The 19,891-nt window shown below is 45.4% G+C and overlaps 1 protein-coding gene and 1 long non-coding RNA gene across 4 annotated transcripts; one reads left to right on the top strand and one right to left on the bottom strand.

The window, feature by feature from the left end:
* Positions 1-1,176: 1,176 nt before the first annotated feature.
* KAT14 (lysine acetyltransferase 14) lies at positions 1,177-19,783 on the bottom strand. 2 transcript variants are annotated; one of them, XM_048078903.2, is made up of 10 exons: positions 19,528-19,783; positions 17,306-17,424; positions 14,988-15,109; positions 12,271-12,452; positions 11,284-11,703; positions 9,907-10,478; positions 9,265-9,401; positions 8,615-8,790; positions 5,220-5,410; positions 1,177-2,878 (listed from the first exon to the last, which is right to left on the bottom strand). In XM_048078903.2, the coding sequence occupies exons 1-10, from the start codon at positions 19,781-19,783 to the stop codon at positions 2,705-2,707; spliced, it is 2,349 nt and encodes a 782-aa protein (XP_047934860.1). In that variant the 3' UTR covers positions 1,177-2,704. The 2 variants fall into 2 exon arrangements, with proteins under 2 accessions (XP_047934860.1, XP_047934861.1); XM_048078904.2 differs by having other exon boundaries at positions 11,284-11,700.
* On the top strand, positions 17,867-19,521 carry LOC136790338 (uncharacterized). 2 transcript variants are annotated; one of them, XR_010830070.1, is made up of 3 exons: positions 17,867-18,237; positions 18,393-18,456; positions 19,277-19,521. It is a non-coding gene; the product is annotated as an uncharacterized lncRNA (long non-coding RNA). The 2 variants fall into 2 exon arrangements; XR_010830069.1 differs by having other exon boundaries at positions 18,342-18,456.
* Positions 19,784-19,891: the final 108 nt, after the last annotated feature.

Raw genomic sequence — 19,891 nt, 5'->3', positions numbered from 1 at the left:
GGCCGCGGGGCCTGCCGGGAGCTGTAGTCCTGTCCCTGCGGTGACGGGAGGGGGGGCGCCATGTTGGTGGAAGGAAAGGGGTGGCTCTCGGCTGGTTTCGGCTCGGCAGTAACCCCTTAGACCACAGCACGCTACCTACGGAAAGATAATTCCCTTTCAAAGGAAACTGCAAAGCATTGCTTTTACCACGTTACTGACCACCACGCAGAACGATCCCAGTATCCACCCAGCCACTGTAGATCACCAAGCAATAAAAAGCTAACGACACTAGACAGCCTCCTGGTTGTGAAGCATAAAGCACACGCAAGCACCTCGAAAGGCGTGGGCTTGGCTACCCTTTTAGGAAACGGTGAAGTTCCACCTTTATTCTCTAATAAAAGTTTGTTCTGCTAAATTGGGTCATGTTTGGCAACTGCAACCATCACTACAGTCACTGCGCGGCTCAAGGAAGCGCGCAGTATTTGTGTCATTAAGCGGGGTGGGTGCTGGCTTTCTAATCACAGCTAAAGGAACTCATCACGCTGGTCTCCGAGGAGGAGGCACGAGGAGGAGGGAAGCAGGAGGCCAAGTGCACGGTTTGGTTCATTCACAGAAATCAGGAAGGTCTTCTTGGGTCACGGCCATTTGTCTTTGCCCAGACCATCAGTAAAATGATCCTTGAGACAGCTGCGCTTGCACGCTTTTCTCACCAAAGCCGTTAGGATCAACAGGAAAGGATTTCATGGTGAACAAGTCAAAGCCATGTCAGATTTTCACAGGCAGCACTAAGGAGCAGTTTCCCAGAGCACATAAAGTAACACAAAGGAATCAAAACTTAAGCCTATAGTCAGTCCCAGGAATGTGAAATATAATAGATACAGCAGTTAACTGGCTGCTTTTCCAAGAAACAGAGCAAATTAGCACAAGACAAGCCCTCTCCACATAAATGCTGGTGGACCTGCAAGGTCACAGAGCAATTTCTTGTTTCTGCAGACCAGCCATATTGCTCCCCAACCCTTGTAGCCTTTACTGAGTCCTTTCTTACTCATCTCCCTGAAGAAGAACGCTGTCCGCGCTCCCGCAGGATTTCATTTCAGAGAAGCAGGAAGCATCCTCTCTTGGCCATACATGAGTCTTCTAAATTTCAATGAAAAAAAGATGATGGAACGACAGCTTAACAAACAGTATAACTACGGGTAGGCTTTTTCAAGGGAAGGGCTTTAATTCCATTCATAAAGACAATTTTTCTCCTTTCCAAGTACAGCTAACTCGTAACATCAGTTAACATCAAAAATTTTCACGTAGTCATAAAGCAGGCTGAAATGTGCATGGATGTTAGGGCACACAGCTCTTGGATGGGCTCTGTTTTCCTCCCACCAACTCCTGGCTACACAAAAACATACATGTCCACCTTCCTGCTGTTACCAAAATGAAGAGTTGATGGAAAAGGAACAGGACAGTGGGTATGGTTCATGTTTTAAAAGCGCTGACTGGCCTTCAGTCAGGCAGCAGCCAACTGCCAACTCACTGCTTTTCTGCAGTAAAAACCAGGGAGAGAGAAAAGTTGCTAAACTGTGCAAACAAACTTTTTTTTCTTAAATTCTTGGCTATTTCTTTTTTTTTTTTTTCTCCTCTTTACTTTTTTTGCTCTCTCTCACATTACTGTGAAATCACCACCTAGATGCTTCCGAGAACTGGCACTAGCTCACCTCTGCCCTCTGCCCCCTCCCAGCTGCACACAGGTTGCTTCTACTAACTAGAGCCTGCGTTTCAAACCTCGCCACCGACTTTTGTTCTGTCTGTAGCAGGAGGAGGTGGATGCTGGCTGGAGCCTGCGAGGCTGGCTCTGTGGTTAGACGTGTGCCCAAAGGGCTGATCTGCAGCATCAACAACTGGCAGATAGGCTGCACGATTTCAAAGAGCTGGTTTGGCAGCTGTTGTGTCCTCCCTCACCTAGCTACGAGCCTACTTGACATCTTGTTCCTGAACACAAAACACTGCGCACTACAAGAACTTCACACTGAGCACAGGGGCAACGGGGGGGAAGGAAGGCCGCAGGGAAGGGACAGAACAAAGATATCTCCTCTGAGCCTTTCACTCAGGATCACGTGAGTTCACACACACTTCATTATTCCTAAAACGTGGTTCCAGTATTGCAGTTCTGGCCTGTGTAGAGCTTTCCTAAAGTCAGCATACAGCTATATGCACCAATACGCATTCCCCTTCACGAATTCAAGACACCGTTCCTAACAGAGCAATCAAATCACAGAAACACTGCGGATGATTTAAGTTTAGATGTTCATTTTCCATAAACGAAAACAGAAACAGAAAAGCCTGCAACTTTAGATAGGTTTCAAAATTTGAAATCCATGGGGCCCCTCTGAAATGAACAGTTGGTTTTTTTGTGTTTTTTTTTTGTTTGTTTTAAATCAGTGGGGCTCTCCAAAGTAACAGTGTCAGAAAAGCTCCCCATAAGGATATCAGTCTTCCAGTGGCTTCAGCATGTCCCAGTTGGCATTTCCAGGCCTCTCTCTCCCTTGGAGAGCATGAACCAATCCCTTTGGATTGCACTTTCAGCACACAATACAGCACTGCTGATGTTAGAAGTCCTAGGGAAAAAGGCATAGGTGTGTTCCAGCTCTCACGTGACAGCCAACGTCCTCTGCTGAAAGCCATGCTCGACAGGCTGGGCTTCTCGCACATTCTCCCCAACAGCTCGGACAGATCAGCGCCGCAGTCTGAGGAAGAACGCATGCTTGCACTCCTTGCTGTCCAAGGGATAATATTTGTCATAAAAATCCAAAATGTATTCTTCAGTCTTAAATCCAAATTTTTGGTAGAGCAGCATAGCAGGGTTGCTTGCAGAGACGTGAAGGGTTACGTCTTTGCCCATGCAGGTCTGCCAAGGGAGGAAAAGGAAAAAAAAAAAAGGTATCACAGCAAGAGAATGAGAAAGCCTCTGGGGGAATGCGGAGGTGAAGAGATTCATCAGTTCTGGTATTTAAGTTACTGAGGAAACGTGAGAAAATCGCAGGTCTCGACACAGAAGTTGCCACACATAGCACCAGCTGAAACGTGAAGGGAGGCCAGCTACTGTTCCTCAGAAGCTTTGTTTCTGAGAAATGGGGACCCTCTGACAATAAAAGCAAGGCTTTGGATTATAATTTCTCAGCTTTCCATTGTCAAATTCTAAGCAATTGTTCATTAAAAATAATCTCAGCATACAGCACTAATCTCAAACACTTAATAACAACGGCCTGAAGAAAAGACAAAACATGCCAAAGGATCAAGCGCTGTGCTCCTCCCCATCAGCAAACAGAGCTGAACTCTCTGGGACCGTGCTGCACCACCACGCCACCTCTGGGCTGTCACACTGGAACTCCTCTACATCCCACCCAGCTCCTCTCCCATCCTTCAGGGCACAGCACTCCCCTCCCGAGAAGGCAGGGGAGTTCAGACAGCAAATGGCATCGCTGAAGTTACCGTAAAGATCTGAGATTATACGGGCATCTTTATCTTTGATAAAGCCATAATATAATAATAAAGTATTTTTTTCTTGCTTTTATCTAGTGCTTTAATAGCATTCTCTGTATATTGCATGTATGGTAACTCTAAGTGGCAATAATAACACCCTTTAGGAAATCTACCTGGTAGATCACTTGAAGGGAAACGGCCTCACAGAGATTTAAGAAAAAAAAAGTGAAATAATGAGAAGCCATTTTGGGGAAACGGAGATTGGAACGAGATCATGAAGAAGATGCAGTTTGGTCCTCGCCACTTCCATCAAAACAATTTTTGTTAGATTATGCTGTCCCCAAGAACTCACCCCCAACTTAAGCACACTGATCTTTATCTTCAGTAGACAGACCTTCACCCAAAGGATAAAGGTGGCCTTAGCTACAGAGAGCAGACCCCGGTATCAGCCCAAGTGGGCTGCGAAGCAGCACACACAGCCTGGCAGTAGAGGGAGAGAAGATCGCTGTCACCACTTCTACATGAGCGACTGCCATCTACCACTGGCATATGCAGCAGTGGAAAAATAAATCTAACAGGAGCTGAACATATAGCGGTGATCTCTCACTGCTAGCAAGTCTAATCAGCCTCAGACCTGCCTGGCTGTTCTCCACGTGATAATTTAACGCTGGTCTACCTGAAACAGAAACAGGTTAATCGGTGTCATAGGTCCTACATTAATTGGTGCCATAGGTCCTACAAAAAGCTGTGGCGATTCCCCACATCTGACTTGCAAACGCATCCCAGTCCTGCCGGAGAGACAGGAGTCCGGTTGCTGGATCCCTGCAAACCTTGGCTCATCTCTGTGCCTGTTGTTAGTAGGTGTTGACATCTCACATCAACTGACTGCAGTTGAGGGCAATTTACTTAAACACTTCAGGCAGAGAGGCTCAGGAAATGCAAGAGGTGAATTTAAAATAGATTGCTCTGCATGTTGACGCAGGCTAGTAACCAGGGAGAGGTGGGCACTGCAGAAAGCTTTGTTGGTAGAATTACCCTCAGGTGGCCAAGAGGAGCTGCTCTTGGTGGAAACTGCTTTTCTAAGGTACAGATCATTGTTCCCAAGGATTTGCCAGCACTCCCTATCTCTCCTTAGCCAAACGAGTACAAGTAAAAACAGTTTCAATGGTGAGTTTTTACTAGCGCAGCTCATCTCAACTAAAACAAGTTAGGGAATCTTTCACCTCAGCAGCTCTGCCATGAGAGCTCAGGGAGTATTAAAACCGTGGGTCCTGAGGATGCACAGCTGGGCTCTGAAAAAGGACATCTGTCTGCATCCTTTCTCAAATTTGTGCAATTTAATCCAAGGAAGTAAATGGAATTAAGGCCACCTGCAAGACAGCACTCATTCAGTGGTTTAATGAAGTTTAACTACTTTAACCCTACCCCTTTAGTTAGCTCAGATTAATTTTTCCAAGTGTCCCTGTGCAACAAAGCCCAGTACAAGCCAGTCTAAACAAATTTGAATGCGGTTGCAAACACTTTATCTTCAACTCTAATGCATTTGAACCAGTGTATTTTAGACGTGAACGAGAATGATTAAGATCAGTAAGTGATTTCATGCAACTGCACTAGTCCCAGAATAAGCTTTCAGGTGTAGATAAGAAAAGCTACCATGTATTCTAACCGAACTATTACCTCTGTTACCAATTTTTCCTTTCAAACCCCAAATTTACAGTACTACTGTTATGTGAACATTATTTTATGTGAACATATTTTTTCATTACCTGAATAAGATGATAAATCATGAAGGTTGCAATTCCAGCTCTCCTCCACTCAGGGTGAACAAACAGAAAAGAGATGTAAGCTTCATTGTATTTCACATCTGGCACCATAAAGCCAAAGGCAATAATAACTTTTTTGTAAAGGACAACAACACTGAAGTCTGGATACTGTAGGCATTCTGACAAATCAATTCCTGCAGAGAAAGAGAGAAACAGCAGTTGAAGGCACTGCAAACCAAGCAGAAAGCAGACTATATTGTGTCACACGTCCATGGAAATTCGGATTAAGCCCTTTTGTAAACACTTGATTTCTTCCTTTTGCCTTATTGCAAGGCTCTGTGATTGACAGATGCTTCAACCAAGCCCTTAGACAAAAATGAGATTTTTGGCACTGATGTCAATAGGTGCAGAAGTTAACATAGCACGCACAAAGGGGAAGACTCCTTTACTAGTGGGGATTCTGGAACAAAGAAGTTAAAGCCAATCTCCTTCCAAATGACCTAAGGATAAAACTAAAACCAAAAAAACAAAAAAAAAGGAATGGGTTTAATACATATATATGTATATATATATGTATATGTCACTATGTCAGCACCCAGCTAATCTTTCCTTAGTTTGTATTCTGAGCCATATCAGCAGACTGTTAAGAATCCAGTTCTAGACATGCATATGGATAAAGTTACTTGCATGTGCAAATGTTTGCTGGATTGGGTCCCAGTAAGTTTGTGCCCCTTGCCTGGGGCTCCCAAGGGCTACGGTACCACCGGAGGAAAAGGGCCAGGCCAGCAGCAGGCCGGCATGCACCATCACCGTTCCACTCTGCAAACGCCGAAGGACCTGCCCGCAGACAAGCAAAGGGCGCAATTCAGAGTGTATCAGCTACTCCGTCCTCTTCCTCCTGCAAACTTTCTCCGGGTGCAGCAGACCTGAAATGGGGTTTCAGCTTTGGTAGTGTTACCTGCAAACAGTTCTTGTCTCTTTCTCTCCCTGGCCTTGACCTCCTCCTGCTTCTTCCGTTGCCTGTACTGAGCTGTTTTGTGAGCTACACTGTGAACCCGACCGCAGCTTTCAGCACTATCAAAATGTTTGCTTTTAGTGTGCAAATTCTCTAATCTGGGGACTGAAACAGCCTCCCTGGCAGCGGTGCTTCTATGAGTCAGAGGCTGGACAGAAACACCTGAAGGCAGTGACTTCTGAGCGGAGTTTGTTACCCTGCCTAACCACGCTGCTGTTGCAGCCTAAGAACATCTACGCGGCATGTTAGGGCCAGGCAGTTTAGCTCACAGCACTGAAGCCTGCTTGGTAATTTGGCTGGGCAGACAGGCCCTAAACGAAGCGCAAGACATGGCAATCACGCCATAAATGCTAGTTTCAGCCTCAAACTGGCGATCAAAGATATATTTTGAACGTGGGGTAACAAAATAGCAGAGTATGTTTTCCAGCAATGTTTATCGCTCTTGATGAGATGCAAGACTTCATAAAGCGCTAGGCATAAAAAAGCGGGTGAATTATTTTCCTGCTCGAGAGTGAGCAGGGTGGAGTAAGACGTGGGAGGAATTGATTGGCAATAGGGAGCAGCGTTAATTATCTCAAGGCTGCAATTGACTGTGAAGTGCCTTACAGCGTGTCTGTACAGGAGCACTACATTGCCCTGAGCGCTCTGGCGTCGATGAAGTGGTGCCGTCCCCTCAGCACGCAGTTATTCCTGCAGGAAGGTGCTTAGCTCAGTAGGGTTTACCACTTGTTTGCTCAGGAGATGTTTCCCGTTAGGACACGAAGGCACCAGATACCGTGAGAGGAATCTTGCTTCGTGTCAGCTCATTTGCGGTAACTACCTGCGAGCTCGTTTCTGCCGTGAGAGGAACAAGAAAAGCTCTGACAGGAAGGATTTGTAATAAATAAGGTCTAGACACACAGCACCTTGTGAAGTGCCCAAGAACTCAGTCAACAAGACAGCATCACTACTAGAACGTGTCCGGGTGTGCCTAAGTGCATTAAACGTGGCTTAGTGACGGTATACTTGTTAGGTCAGGCTGATGTTTGGGATTCATGATCTTGGAAGTTCTTTTCCAACCTAACTGACTTTATTTTAGCTTAACATACCCTCCTAGCTGCGTATCCCACCCTACCACCACTTCAGCAATTACACCAGCCCATTGTGAAGCTAAACCCTTGGTGTCCACGCAGACACTGTGTTTTATCTCCTGAAGTATCACGTCCTCATTTCTCTCTCCTACTGAAACAGGCCAAGGTACAATAATCCTATTATCCCAGCCCCAGAAAATGTACTCCATGGAAGAAACTTTGATTCCTGTTATGGAGGCTGATGGGAGTGTCAGCTTTCTGATTTAACGATGCACAGTCCATAGGAGGGTGGAACACGCCCACGCTCCTTATGTTAAATAAAACAGGGTGAGTCCTGAAGAACTTAATGAAGGTGCAAACCAACTTGGCCAGAACTTCAAATGCATTATCAGAAGAGAAGAGTCTATGACAAAGGGGTTCAGCCTCTGTGAGGATTGCAGAGTGTCTCATGAGCTCCAAAACAGCTTGTGAACGGGAAGACATGCCAAGTTATCTACCCCTGCATTGTACAATTTGGACAGTAAGAAGCACAAATAGCTCTGATCCTGACTGCAGCTTATGAGCGCTGCTGAACTACAAACAATGTTGAATCACTATCTGCAGATCAAAATGTAAAGTAAACAGTTACTTGGAATAAAGGTGTGGACTGTTTACACTGGGCCTTCTAAATTAGTCTGCAGTGTTGACTGCTGATCAGAAGCTGATCCAGGCATTAGATGAACCTTACAATTCTTATTTCATAAGAATTTGAGACAACAGCCACATAACTGCGGCCCCAATCCCACCCCGTAAAGGGCAGCCGCTGTCCCAGGGATCTTACAATTAAAGAGATGATTCATAAAAATCAATACCCAGCTTCTCCCATACATTGCAAATACCGAGGCTTGAAGCAATAAAGAACACCATAGCGAAGTTTACAGTAGTTAGCAATTCCCAGATTTCATTCCAACGAGCATTGGATCTCTGGCATAAAGCTGTTTGTTTACATCGAGCCCCCACCCCAAGCTGGATTCTGCTGGATGGTTGATTTTAGTAACTGCCTATTCCTATTGGCATCAATGGTGTTACCCAAAACGACCTGTTTCTTTAAGTGCTGTGCTAATTAGGGCCTAATTGCCCAGTTCTAAATGATCTCAAAAACCAAAAGACACCAAACTCATGTCTCCATCTCAACTACATTCCTATGACATCATAATAGTTTTCTAAGAACTGAGCCAGACACCAACTGAAGACACATTTGGCCAATTTTTTTTTTTTTTTTTCTGAACAAAACCACTTCCTTCTTAGAAAACCAAGCACCGAAGGAATCTTACCAGGCCAGAAGAATTCGTGGCACATGGAGTTTATAGTGGGGATGTGATTAGGGCGAACGTAGCAGTAATCAACAGGTGCTTCTGGCTCAGCCTTCCAGTGAAGATTATTCCTGTGTGGATGCGCCCGGATTTCTGCCAGCAGCCTGAGTTTTGGGGGCTTTGTCTCATAATCACGCCTGCCAGTTAACAGGGAAAGCAAACACAGAAGGTGAGTGAGCAACAATAAATGCTACCGCAGCTGAACGGGTACTGCCCATGAAATATTTTCTGACATGCTCAACTTGGAACAAAAGAACAGTCTTCCATTCATGTGGGAAAACAGCACCCAGCTCAGCAAAAACAGCCTCGTGCCAGAGGCCAGGACGCTTCCTGGATCCACAGCACATCGAGCCAGCCTGTGGTAACAGCAGGACCAAGGGTGTTATGGGCTTCCCCTAAAAGCAGGCGCAACTTACATTCAGTGACTATGGTGACTCCTCCTCTGCCCTGTTTTCTCTTCGAGATTCTCCTTCCTACTGCAGGGATGAGCGGGGATCGCTGCCCAAAAGAAAAGTGTCCCCTCCCACAAAGACACCTCTTCACCACTGCCCAAGAAATGTGGGCTGCTGGGTCCCAGGTCAAGAGCAAATTCAACCTCTGACCATCCGTACCTGATATAAGGTTTCAGGACACGGGATGTGTAAGGGCTGACGATGCTGTGGTCTGTCAGGAGGTCTTCTGAGCCTACCAATCGATACAGAAACTTCGTCGTCTGCTGTCGGTATCCCTTCATGGCAGGCAGCATCGTCTGTGCGTACAAAAAAAATCCAGAACACATCAGGAAAATTAGTCAGTGACTTAACACAAGGGAATCACGTCGACAGAGAAAGAATAAGGGCCTTTCACTGTAACAGGATGATCTGGACCCACAGGATGACGGTCCTACCTCGGAGGACTCTGCAGTGCACTCTCAGGTTCAGCACCCAATGCTATGAGCTGCACATACTGCTCAGCAAAGCACTGCAGGCAACTTCTCTCCTGCATGGCATGAAAGAGCGGTTAGGTACTTCCAGGCCTCCACCATCAGCGTTTGTGCAGCGTTTGTGTCTTATACTGATAGAAAGCTGTACTGATTGAACATTGCCTGAGAAGAAAGGGGCTTGTGAGATAGTGGGGACAGAGCCCCACGTCAAAATGAGCCTTGTTCACAGAATTCTTTTCATTTTCATGGTATCCCCACGGTGGTGCTGTTCTCTGCAGCAAGAGCTCTGAAAAAACAGTGTCAAAAACCACTTAAATTTGATGACACTCACCTGGTACCTGTCCAAGATCCTGAAGTCCTGACTAGTAGTTCTGTACGTCGCTTGCCCTACCGGGGACCTGGAAACACCTCCTTCTTTGGCTCCATAAATCCCATCAACCAAGAGCAGCGCAGCATTCACGACCTGGTCCAAGTCAAAGAGTGGCAGCCCTCTTTCCCTCTTGGCCTGCCTCACTATCAGCTTGCGCCTCAGTCTCCGGGCCTCTGGGGTCATGCTCATGGCATTGGGACAGGCTTCCAATCTCTTCAGCAGCAGCTTTTCCTCGTAAATACTAACAGAGGTATGCTTGGGAGCTCGGGGTTTAGCATCCTTCTCCACCTGCGGTTTCCTCTTGTCTCGCCCCCGCACCTGCAGCGATGTGTTTGACTCTTCAGGATCTTCGCTGTCACCTTCCATCCTTTCTGTTTTTTCTTCTTCACTCTCCACCTCTTGCTTGATCTGCTCAGCTGTCTTCACTTTTTTTCTGCCTGCTATCACGGCCCCAGCACCAGCAGTCCCACTGGGAGGGGGAACGTACTCTATTCCCGGGTCTATGACTCCATCCCCTTCCATCTCCTCATCATCTGTTCAACAGATCAAAAAAAAAAACAGGAAAAAAAAACCATAAAGTCTCATTTCAAAGATGGTTCTTTGCAGGACATTTCTGCTAAGGAGAAATTACATGGGTTTACCCAACACACTCCATTTTCTATTTACTTTTGGGCCTCCAGATTTTGGACAGGGGGCACATTAAGGGGTCCTATTTCAGGACCCCTTAGGTCTCCTGCCCTTGGCATCCAAAACATTGCATCCTGAGTTATATGCTCACGCTCTTTGGCAAACATTAAATTGTTGAAAATTCCTGAAGACTGGCAATCAAATGATCAAGCTCTATTTTTAGCTAGCATACCCTGGAGAAGTTCAGTTTAAAATCAGGGAACGACAAAGAGGTAGTACAAAAGGAGGGCATTTGACCCTCTGCAGAGCACGTCCAACAAGAACTGCTTTACCCTCTACTTCCTCAGTTAGAGAGGTCTGACTCCTTAAAGTACTACCAACATTTAGCCTTGCATTTCTGCTTTGCAACCCGACCAAAATTTACGATCTGTTAATTAGGATGTTGTTGCTAGGTGAAATCTTCTACCCATTGGGTATTCAGGATGCCTCAGAAGACAATGGTGGTTCCTTCTGGTCTCAGAAACTGTGACTACAACTGTGAAAACCTATTTAAGACTTCCATGCAACCAAGACAAACAGAATTTTACCAGTTACTTTCCACCTTTTCTTGAAGACATCCTGCAGCTCATTGGAAGTTTCTTTTTTATTTAAATGTTTTCCTTGATAACTATGCGTGGATTATTATTAGACAAAAAACTTAGCATCTCTTACCATGAAACAGAGCCTGTGGCGGCATGACGTCTGGGATGAGATCCGCTTCTGAGAGAAGACTAGGAGTAGCTGAATGCGAGGCTGGAGTGCCGGGAGCAGAGAAGTCCAGAGATGGGGAAGGAGAAGGGCTTGTCAGAGGCGTGCGGTCTGAAGAGCTCAAGGAGGAAAAGTCAATCACCTCGCCTTTCTCAAGGACGATATCGGGACGACGGCCTCGACTGGTGAATTTAACAGGAGTGGAGGAAGTACTGCGGTCCAGGAAGCCAGCTGCCTCCTTCTGGGCTCGCCGAATATCCTTGGCTTCCTGAGTGCGAGATCTCTTCTCCTTCAGCTCCATGGCTGATTCGACTGGATTGCGGCTCACTCGTTTCCTGAGGCCTTCCACGGTAATGATGGGATCCAGAGGTGGCTTTGAAGCTGCTAAAGAAGTAGCTTGCTTATTCTAACAGACACCGAGCTTCTGCAGTCATTGTATACGTGCTTATGGTCATAAGGACAGATTAGCTAGAAATTTTAGAAGATGTATTTTCAAAATATACAAGAAATTCATTCCAAGGCATGTAGCATAAAGTTAATGCATTGCTAGAGCCTCACTTAAACCCCAATTTTGCTTCTCTGCACAGAAGGGAATTTGCATCCAGTGTGGACAAAAGAAAAAAAAAAAAAAAAAAAAAAACATTCCCCAGGGCAAAGAGGAACAGAAGAACAACATATTTCAGTCGCAAAAAAATGCACAAATCTCAAAAGCCTTACAATCAGTTAGCACAATGCAAAAAGGCACTGAAATGAAATATAAAAGGCTTCTCATACTACAGTACATGCAACAGAATCCTCTTAAATCAGCCATTCCAGCAGAGCAAAACTAAGACAAAAAATCATGCCCTGTAACTATCCATGCACATGAACACGTCATTTTAAGTAAACTTTTGTCATGCCTTCCAGCTCTGGCCCAGCTGGGAACCTAAACACCATTTTGGAAACAGTTACCTTTTGCCTTCAGTGCAGATGCAGACAGCTTCTCTCCTTCAGGCTTCATTGTTGGGGGTTTATTATGAACCAGTTTCCACCAGCCTGGTTCTCCAAATTCCTGGGCCCCTGAGCGGAAGAACAAGGGGCTCCCCACAGAGAGACAGCCAGCAACTGTGCTCCACCATGTCGAGGTCTTTTTCCTACAGTGGGAGATATGCAAAAAAGTGTTAGGTCCCCACTCACCAGCTACGCCTTCATCCTGAAGCCTCCTTCCTCCACAAAGATGGAAAGGGCATTGTGCTTCAGCCACTGACTGCGATCCCTATGCTCCAGTCCTCGAAAAGGTGAGGGATTGATGAATTTGTTCTCAAGCAGAGAACCATTCAGGACAACCTAGTGGGCTCTGACATACAAAGAGCTGCATACATATGTTCCATACATAAATGCCACACAATTACAGCACGGCGAGAAGTCATTTTTCTTCTTTTGTCAATGAGTCACACTACGCTCAGCCTACAAAGGACACTGCCACTGGCACCCCAATCGTTCAAACACTCATGTTCCTACCTTAGCTAACCATAGTCCTCTTAAATCAACCACTTATCTACAGCAAAACATGAACAGGATCCTAGTGATAGCTGTGTTGACCTGACATTACAAGGACATATCCCCTAATTGAAGACAGCAAACAGGACTCTGGGTACACAGGATGGGAGAGGTAAGGGAAAGATAGGAATAAAGGTTTCACTTCACACAAAAGGAAAGAGGAACTTAATTTAGACATCTGCTTTGGCGACTTTGAGATTTCAACACATTTAGCAAAGCCTGTTCCCAAAGCTGTAGGACAGAATCCTGAAGGCTGAATTCACAGGGGGTGTTGGGATTCAATGACTCCGCTCTCCATAGCTGCAGCTGTGCCAGGCACTGCAGAGAAGGAGAGCCAGGGGCCTGAGAAACCACTGAGGACAACTGAGCTGCAGAAACTGTCCAGGGAACAGAGGAAAACCTACGCTTGTCCCACAGACGTATGAGCATGAGCTGTATTTGAGCCCTGTCTCTGCTTGGGGTTTTCTGTCAAAAAACCTATCCTGTAGCACAACAAAGTGGACCAGCATACCTGCATCAGCCACACTCACTGAGCTGTTTCTGAATCACATTTTTGGCCACTTGGAGGCAGGGAGCTGCATTTACGCCTTTCGCTTCCCAGGACAGTGTGCTATAGTGGGCACCTGAGCACTTCCTGGCCTTCTAAGAACTTGTCTCGGGGCTAATGTAAATATCATTTAGGAAAGAAAGTAAGAAGAAATATTTAAAAATGGCTCGTGGCCAGTAACTGAGATACTCCCTTGAATATGGGAGAATCTAGTTCATGGTATAGAGTCTCAAACCGTATTTGCACGGGCTCTCAGGATTCCTTCTTGCCTTTGCACACCCCCACTGTCCAACGTTTCAGTACCTGGGCTGGGGCTGGCTGGGCAACTATTTGTTGCTGTCTTGAGTCTTGCAATTACATACCTTACAGTCATGTCCCTCAAACACAGGGGATTAACATCAAATGCCCCAGTTCAGAGTTTGAAGCATCTATAGAAGCTACTGTGTAATATGCCAAGGATGTAAAGCGTAGCAGTTCTTGAATTGGTACATGTATGGGTCAGCTGTCCCTGCTCCACCCCAGCTAGTCCAGGCAAGGCAGGGAGCACATGTCTGAGGCCAGTGATCACTTCATCTGAATTCAATCAGAGCCAGGAGCACCCAGTTCACAAGGCGGGTCTCAAAAGACAGCGGCAAACACTGGGAGGCGATGGCTTCCTGAGCAAGGGACAACGGGCCATCAGCTGCCTTCCTGGCAGGGTCCTGGTCGTTTCCGGAGGGGACCAACATTGCTGAGAACAGAGCAAGGAGGCGCAAACGTGCAATGGAAGCAAAGCTAAACAGCAAATCTGGTTAGGGAGAAACCAGGTCTTAAAAGAGAAAAATCCCTGCAGGGAGGGGGAAGTCTGTGAAATCAGTAAATTTACAACTTCGGAGGCTTGCTCATTTCCTTTCCTGCCTCAACAGCACATGCATTAACAGTGACATTTATTTTTTGGCAGTTTCAGCATGCTCAGAAAAAAACATGTGACATTCACCTATACAAGACACGAGTCGTGCCACAAAAGGCTAGCGTTTATAAGAAGTGCTCTTATTCTTACAGCTTCTTTCTTAAAATGCACAATGACTGTGAAAAGACATTCCCATGGTTTGCAATACCTACTAAGTAAGAGCTATTATTAAGACCCAAAACAAGCTAAAAGACAAAGCTCATTTGGGAACAAAGCCCGTTTTGGGAACTTGGTCCATACAAGCTTTATAGCTGAGGAACATGGTGCTTTGCTGGAGCTCTTTTTTGCTTTAAAGCCCAGGCAGAAGATAACAAGGTTAGCCCATCCACTGTGCCAACTTAGACTGAAAGGTTCTGTGGGTTCACTACCTACAGAAAGACAAGAAACACCCTCAAAATATACGCATCTCCATTGCTTCTCTGACTTTTTTCCCCCTCTCCTTGAGAAATGCTTACCCCTTCTCAAGATTACCCCTCATGCCTAAGTTCAACTTCTTAATAATGAGTCCTCCAGTTTTCTGGCTAGCTAGGCTCAGCAGACGTCACTGAATTAAACAGGATTCTTGTCCAGTTTTAATTCACTTTGCTCAGCAACCAGAGCCAAATGAAGAACAGGGAAACATCATGCCATTACCTGTTTCCTAACAAGAAAGTCCAGTGTTTCTCAATGAAAGCACAAATGTCTTCTTTCCACCTGAAGTACCCTTGACGGCCGGTTCCTTCCAGAGACAAATTGTACATTGCCAGCATAACAACCTGGAACAGAAAGAGGTGGATACCAGTGCATCTTTTCTGCTTCAGCTGGTGAGCTGCCACCCGGCCATGTGATGTCGTACGCACACAAATCTCTGCTGTCTCATAAATTTCTTATTTTTGCAACATCTCAAGCAATTTCTGCAATCCATCTTTGTCCTGTTTTCATGGTGCCCTTTCTAATTTTCCTATTGTTAGATGCACGTTCTGCTGTTTTTCTGAGATTTCTCCATCCCAGCAGAACAAAAGCCGCCTAACTATGCAGGTTTATGACGAGGCAAACTTTTGCACTGAGCAGTATAAATGAATTATATCACAACTGGGATCCGAATGTAGGGTGGAAGTATGAAAAAAAGTCTTTCAAAAAGAAAAAAAAATTGTGACAAGTAATCCCACCACCTTATCCATCAGAAACATTGTGACCACAGTCTTTCTAGATACTTGCTGCTGCATTTCAAACTGAACAGAGGTTAAACTATGTAACGCTACATGGTATTTACTACTTAGTCTTGGTATGCAGGCCTTAAGTTTGTCACCATACCATTTTCGTTAAACAATACTTTTACAGATCTTCTACATGCTTCATAACCAACTTCAGTCTGACCTACTACAGGACAGGTTTGAAAAATAACACACCTTCTTCTAAGTAAACCCCAGGTGACCAACGGTTAAATATATTTAATGAATGCATTTGAATACAACGAAAATCATAAAGCTAGGCTGGGATCATCTTTAACAATCACACAGCCTTGACTGGACACCACTTCTAATGGGGACCTATTTTTCCCTGCCACACAGGTTTGAAGTATTATTTTTTTTTTTGTTATTGGGGGTTGCTTTGTTTGTTTGTTGTTGTTTTTTAAACAGAGATGGTCTCCTAGCAGTGGGCAGTTGCTTTTGAAAATACATCACTGAAGACGCCAAAATGAAGAAATACAGACAGCCTTAATGTCCCCCATACTCTATTTCTGCCTCACAAGCCCTCTTACTGTGCTAACTATTTCTCTAGAATTTTGTATTGATAAAGTCAGGTGGGACAGTACTTCAGAACTTTAAATATATATATATGTATATATATATCTATCTATCTTTACAACTGGCCATAAGGATCTGTTGAGGTCACATAGTCTGAAAAAAAATCAAAAATAACTGTCCGCATTTTTCCTGCTTCAGACAGATCGATTTTACCACTTTCCTCAATTCGACGTACTCGGAAGCAGCAGCTCTGGCTGCTGGAGGCTTAGGGGGTCCTTCTTCTTCACCAGTTTTGATCCCGTCTTTCCCTTCCCCATGCCACTCTCCTTCCGCTCTTCTGCACAGAGCTGAGCGTAACGGTAGCAGCCTTTGCTTCCCAGGTGTGTAATCTGCTGAAACTCCCCCACTCTGCCAGCCACAGACAGCTGCACTAACCTTTCCCAGCCCTGCCCTGGGCACCAACAGAAAGCACTGCAGAAGTTACAACTAATGTTTTAAATGAGCTATTATGAGGCAGCGCACTACCAGTGTCCCAAAGGACAAAAAGATGTCTTGCCCGTACTGCCCAATGTTTGGCCTGTGGAAGCACTTCACGCAGCAGCTCCTGCTTGATCAAATCCACTTCAAGCAGAAGTACCCAGCACCGCCTGCCCCGCCTCAAATTAAACCAGCCCCCTGCTCAGAACAAGATACGGTGCATCAGTCTACCCATGCAGCGGTTACTGCACGATGCAGAGTATTTTGATTGCTCAGGCGTGCAAGTGACTGAAAGAGCAGAATTCCGCAAGGACTACTGCTAGCAAGCAGGCAGCCAAGCCAGAGCTCTGCGTTCAGGGAGCTGGCAAGCTCTCTGTTTGTGTGTTGCCACCTCACAAGTTTTACATTTGTTCGTATATATAAAAAAAACTGTTCGTGCCTTGCAGCCAAATTGCAATTTGCTTCTCCAAACTTGCCTGAAGCCATGAAATTCACGAGCAACATGAATGAGGAAAAAGAAAAAAAAGAAAAATGAGGAATGTGGTTTGTGTGATTATATTTCAATTTACTTGCCAAATGCTCAAGTTCTAATCTGCAGGCAATCCCTAGCTAATTAATTTCTGAAGTTCACGTATATGTTTCTTTGTCATCTATACCCAATCCTCCTTTTCTAGGTAGTACATACACAACAAACAACAATTTTAGAAAGTCCTGTGGTTATTCTCCTGGCACAAAGATTATACTTACTTGTTGCCACGTTAATCGCAGCCGTTCAAATTGCTCCTTCCCATCTTCTGAGCAATCCGAGCAAGTAAATCTGAAAAAGTTGTCTCCTTTGAGGTAGCTGAGCTGTTCTCTCAGTTGACCTAAAATGAATAGGCAAAAGATGAGATTTGCAGTCCTTTCATAGGAAAAATAATTCCCTACAACTTCAGGCAGGGAAGTATTTTTTTCCTGGAGTCCAGAGACCAGCACTCCTTGGGAACGGTCTGGAACTCACTGTGACGTAAGGTATGGATCAGTTTTACAGTTGCAGCAGGCAGCAGTGACCAACTGAAAACCACAGGCATTAAAAAGGGGCATCTGAACACATGCACAAAGCCAAAGCATTTCCTCACTTCCCCTGCATTTTTCCCTCCTTCTTGCTTCCCCAGAATAATCTATATACTGCAATAAATAACTGTTTCCCCGCTCTACTTTAAAAAACAGCTGACTTGCTAACCCTCAATATAAGTTTGAACAAAAGTGATCTACTGGGATAGAGACAACTACAAAACCCCACACATCCAAAGTCAAAGGCTCAAATTCTGTTTCTGCAGCAGAGCACGGGGAAAAAAAATCAAATGAATCATGACTTCTAAACTCAACATGCATTAAAGAAATACGAAAAAATAAAAAATGAAGTCACAAGACAGGGAAACAGTTAAGACCATAATATTTCTGAAATTCGCACACAAAAGGTCTTTCTCCAAAAGCATCACGTCTCTTTTGTTATGTTACTACAGCAGGCCAAGCACTTGCAATATATGGCTGCTCTGCTTTTGTAGTCAATTGCAGATCCAGCTATAAAAGTCGCACCACTGTTTGTTGGAGAAAACCAAACCAACCGATTTGGCAGTTTAACAGAACGTCTAGATGGCAACTCAATGTGGAAAGCAATCATTTGCCTGAGCTCACTGGTAACTTTCACAAGTGTCAACTGATATCTGTATAACTGAACAATTAGCAAAGAGAACAGCATTTTCCTTTTTCCAGCTTGTTTACTTTACGCATTTGTATCTAGTTACTGTTGCTCTGTGACTGGCTTTTTCTGCTCTTCGGATTTGTTCCACAGCAACAAGAAAGAGGAACATCTTTGCAAAATAAAACCAACGGAATGTTAAATCGAGTGCTCTCAGGTGAGATACCTCATGCTACCTTTACTACCTTTACCTCTGATCTCTCTCTTTTTTTTTATAATTAATACATTTCAAGTTAATACGTCCCATTACCTGCACAGCATCTTAACGGTACTATGCTGGCTCCACTCCCTAACAGCACGGTGCTCACTAACCATGCATCGAGAGGAGATTTCTACACTAGGCTCCTGGCAAGCTCTAGGATGGCAAAAAGGGCAGCTCCGATACAGCTGCAAGGCAGATGCCAACTGAAGAGCTCGGTATTTCTAAACACAGAAATAATAATAAGCACACATAAAAGCAGATAATAAAAAACAGTGCTTAGCAATTTTTAGGTTTTGCATCTAATAACAGGTCCAACAACGTAGAATCAGAAAGTAAAGCCAAGTCTATTACTTAGCTAACAGAATATATCATACGTCAAGCAGCAACAGCAAAAGGATCAAGTGATGTAGCTTGCTCCGAGTGTCTCCCACAGCTAGCTGCTAAGGGCTGGACACGCTTCTGTCAAAGCTGCATTAAATTCACATTCTGGACACACTTCCATGAAAGATGAATTAAATTCACATTATCGGGAAATCATCAGGGCTAAGATTTAGCCATAAACGTGGAAAAGGAAAAAAAAGTACCAGCACCTACAAAGCCCTGTTCCTTCCAGACCTCTGCAGAAAGTGTCTTCACCTGAGGGGAGTGAGAGGCCAAGACCCTTGGCCGAAGTCCCTTAGCAAGTCAGTGACAGACACACAGGAAGGCGTGCACGTTCCTGAAATCACACCTTTGGTTGGTTACCAATTAGAGCAGACAGTCCCATTTCTTGCAGGGAACGCCAGCCTCAGACACCCGCCTGGCTCTTGGATCAGCGTGCCCAACGCACGGAGCGAGCAGCACGAGGCTGCTGGGCTCCACGCAACGCCCGGGCAGCATTTCCTCCCCAGCACCGGGACGGAGCTGAACAAAAGCCATCCTGCAGAAGGCATCCAGGACAGCATGGATACCCGGTAAATCACAACCCTAGCAATGCCGACTACACGCAGGGAGGGCAACAAGAAACAGCAAAACCAGCCTCCTTACTTGCTGGAATCCACTTCTGGCATTTTTCGCAGTAGTAGGACATCTCCTCCATCCAGGACGCGTCGCCCTCGTCGCTGTTCAGCGAGTCTCCGCTCTGGTCGTGGGATAAATCCACCGAGGCCTGGTCTTCAGACTCCACGATCAGGAGGGTTTCTCCTTCCACCTCGCCCTCTTCCAGGCCCTCCGAGGTCGATGTCCTTGTGGCTTCATCATCGTGGCGGCTCAGCAGCCCGCTCATGTGGACGTTATTAGCCATCCCTCACCGCCTAAAGCAGGACGGTGTTTGCGCTACAAGGAGCCCACCATCCCCACATTCACAAGCCCATCCACGCTGGAGGTACCAGCCAGGTGTCCACAAGCAATA

Source organism: Anser cygnoides, chromosome 3, assembly GCF_040182565.1.
Source record: "Anser cygnoides isolate HZ-2024a breed goose chromosome 3, Taihu_goose_T2T_genome, whole genome shotgun sequence".
NCBI lineage: Eukaryota > Metazoa > Chordata > Aves > Anseriformes > Anatidae > Anser > Anser cygnoides.
The sequence above is the reverse complement of the archived record's forward strand: the minus strand, read 5'-3'. Positions and strand labels throughout refer to the sequence as shown.

Bases quoted from the DNA above. Each gene is read 5' to 3' on its own strand.
- KAT14 (XM_048078903.2), bottom strand. From the start codon at position 19,783: ATGGCTAATAACGTCCACATGAGCGGGCTGCTGAGCCGCCACGATGAT. The intron at 11,704-12,270 runs GTAACTGTTTCC...CTACTTCTTTAG, and splicing joins ATCTGCACTGAAGGCAAAAG to CAGCTTCAAAGCCACCTCTG. The intron at 10,479-11,283 runs GTAAGAGATGCT...TCTGTTGAACAG, and splicing joins GCCACAGGCTCTGTTTCATG to ATGATGAGGAGATGGAAGGG.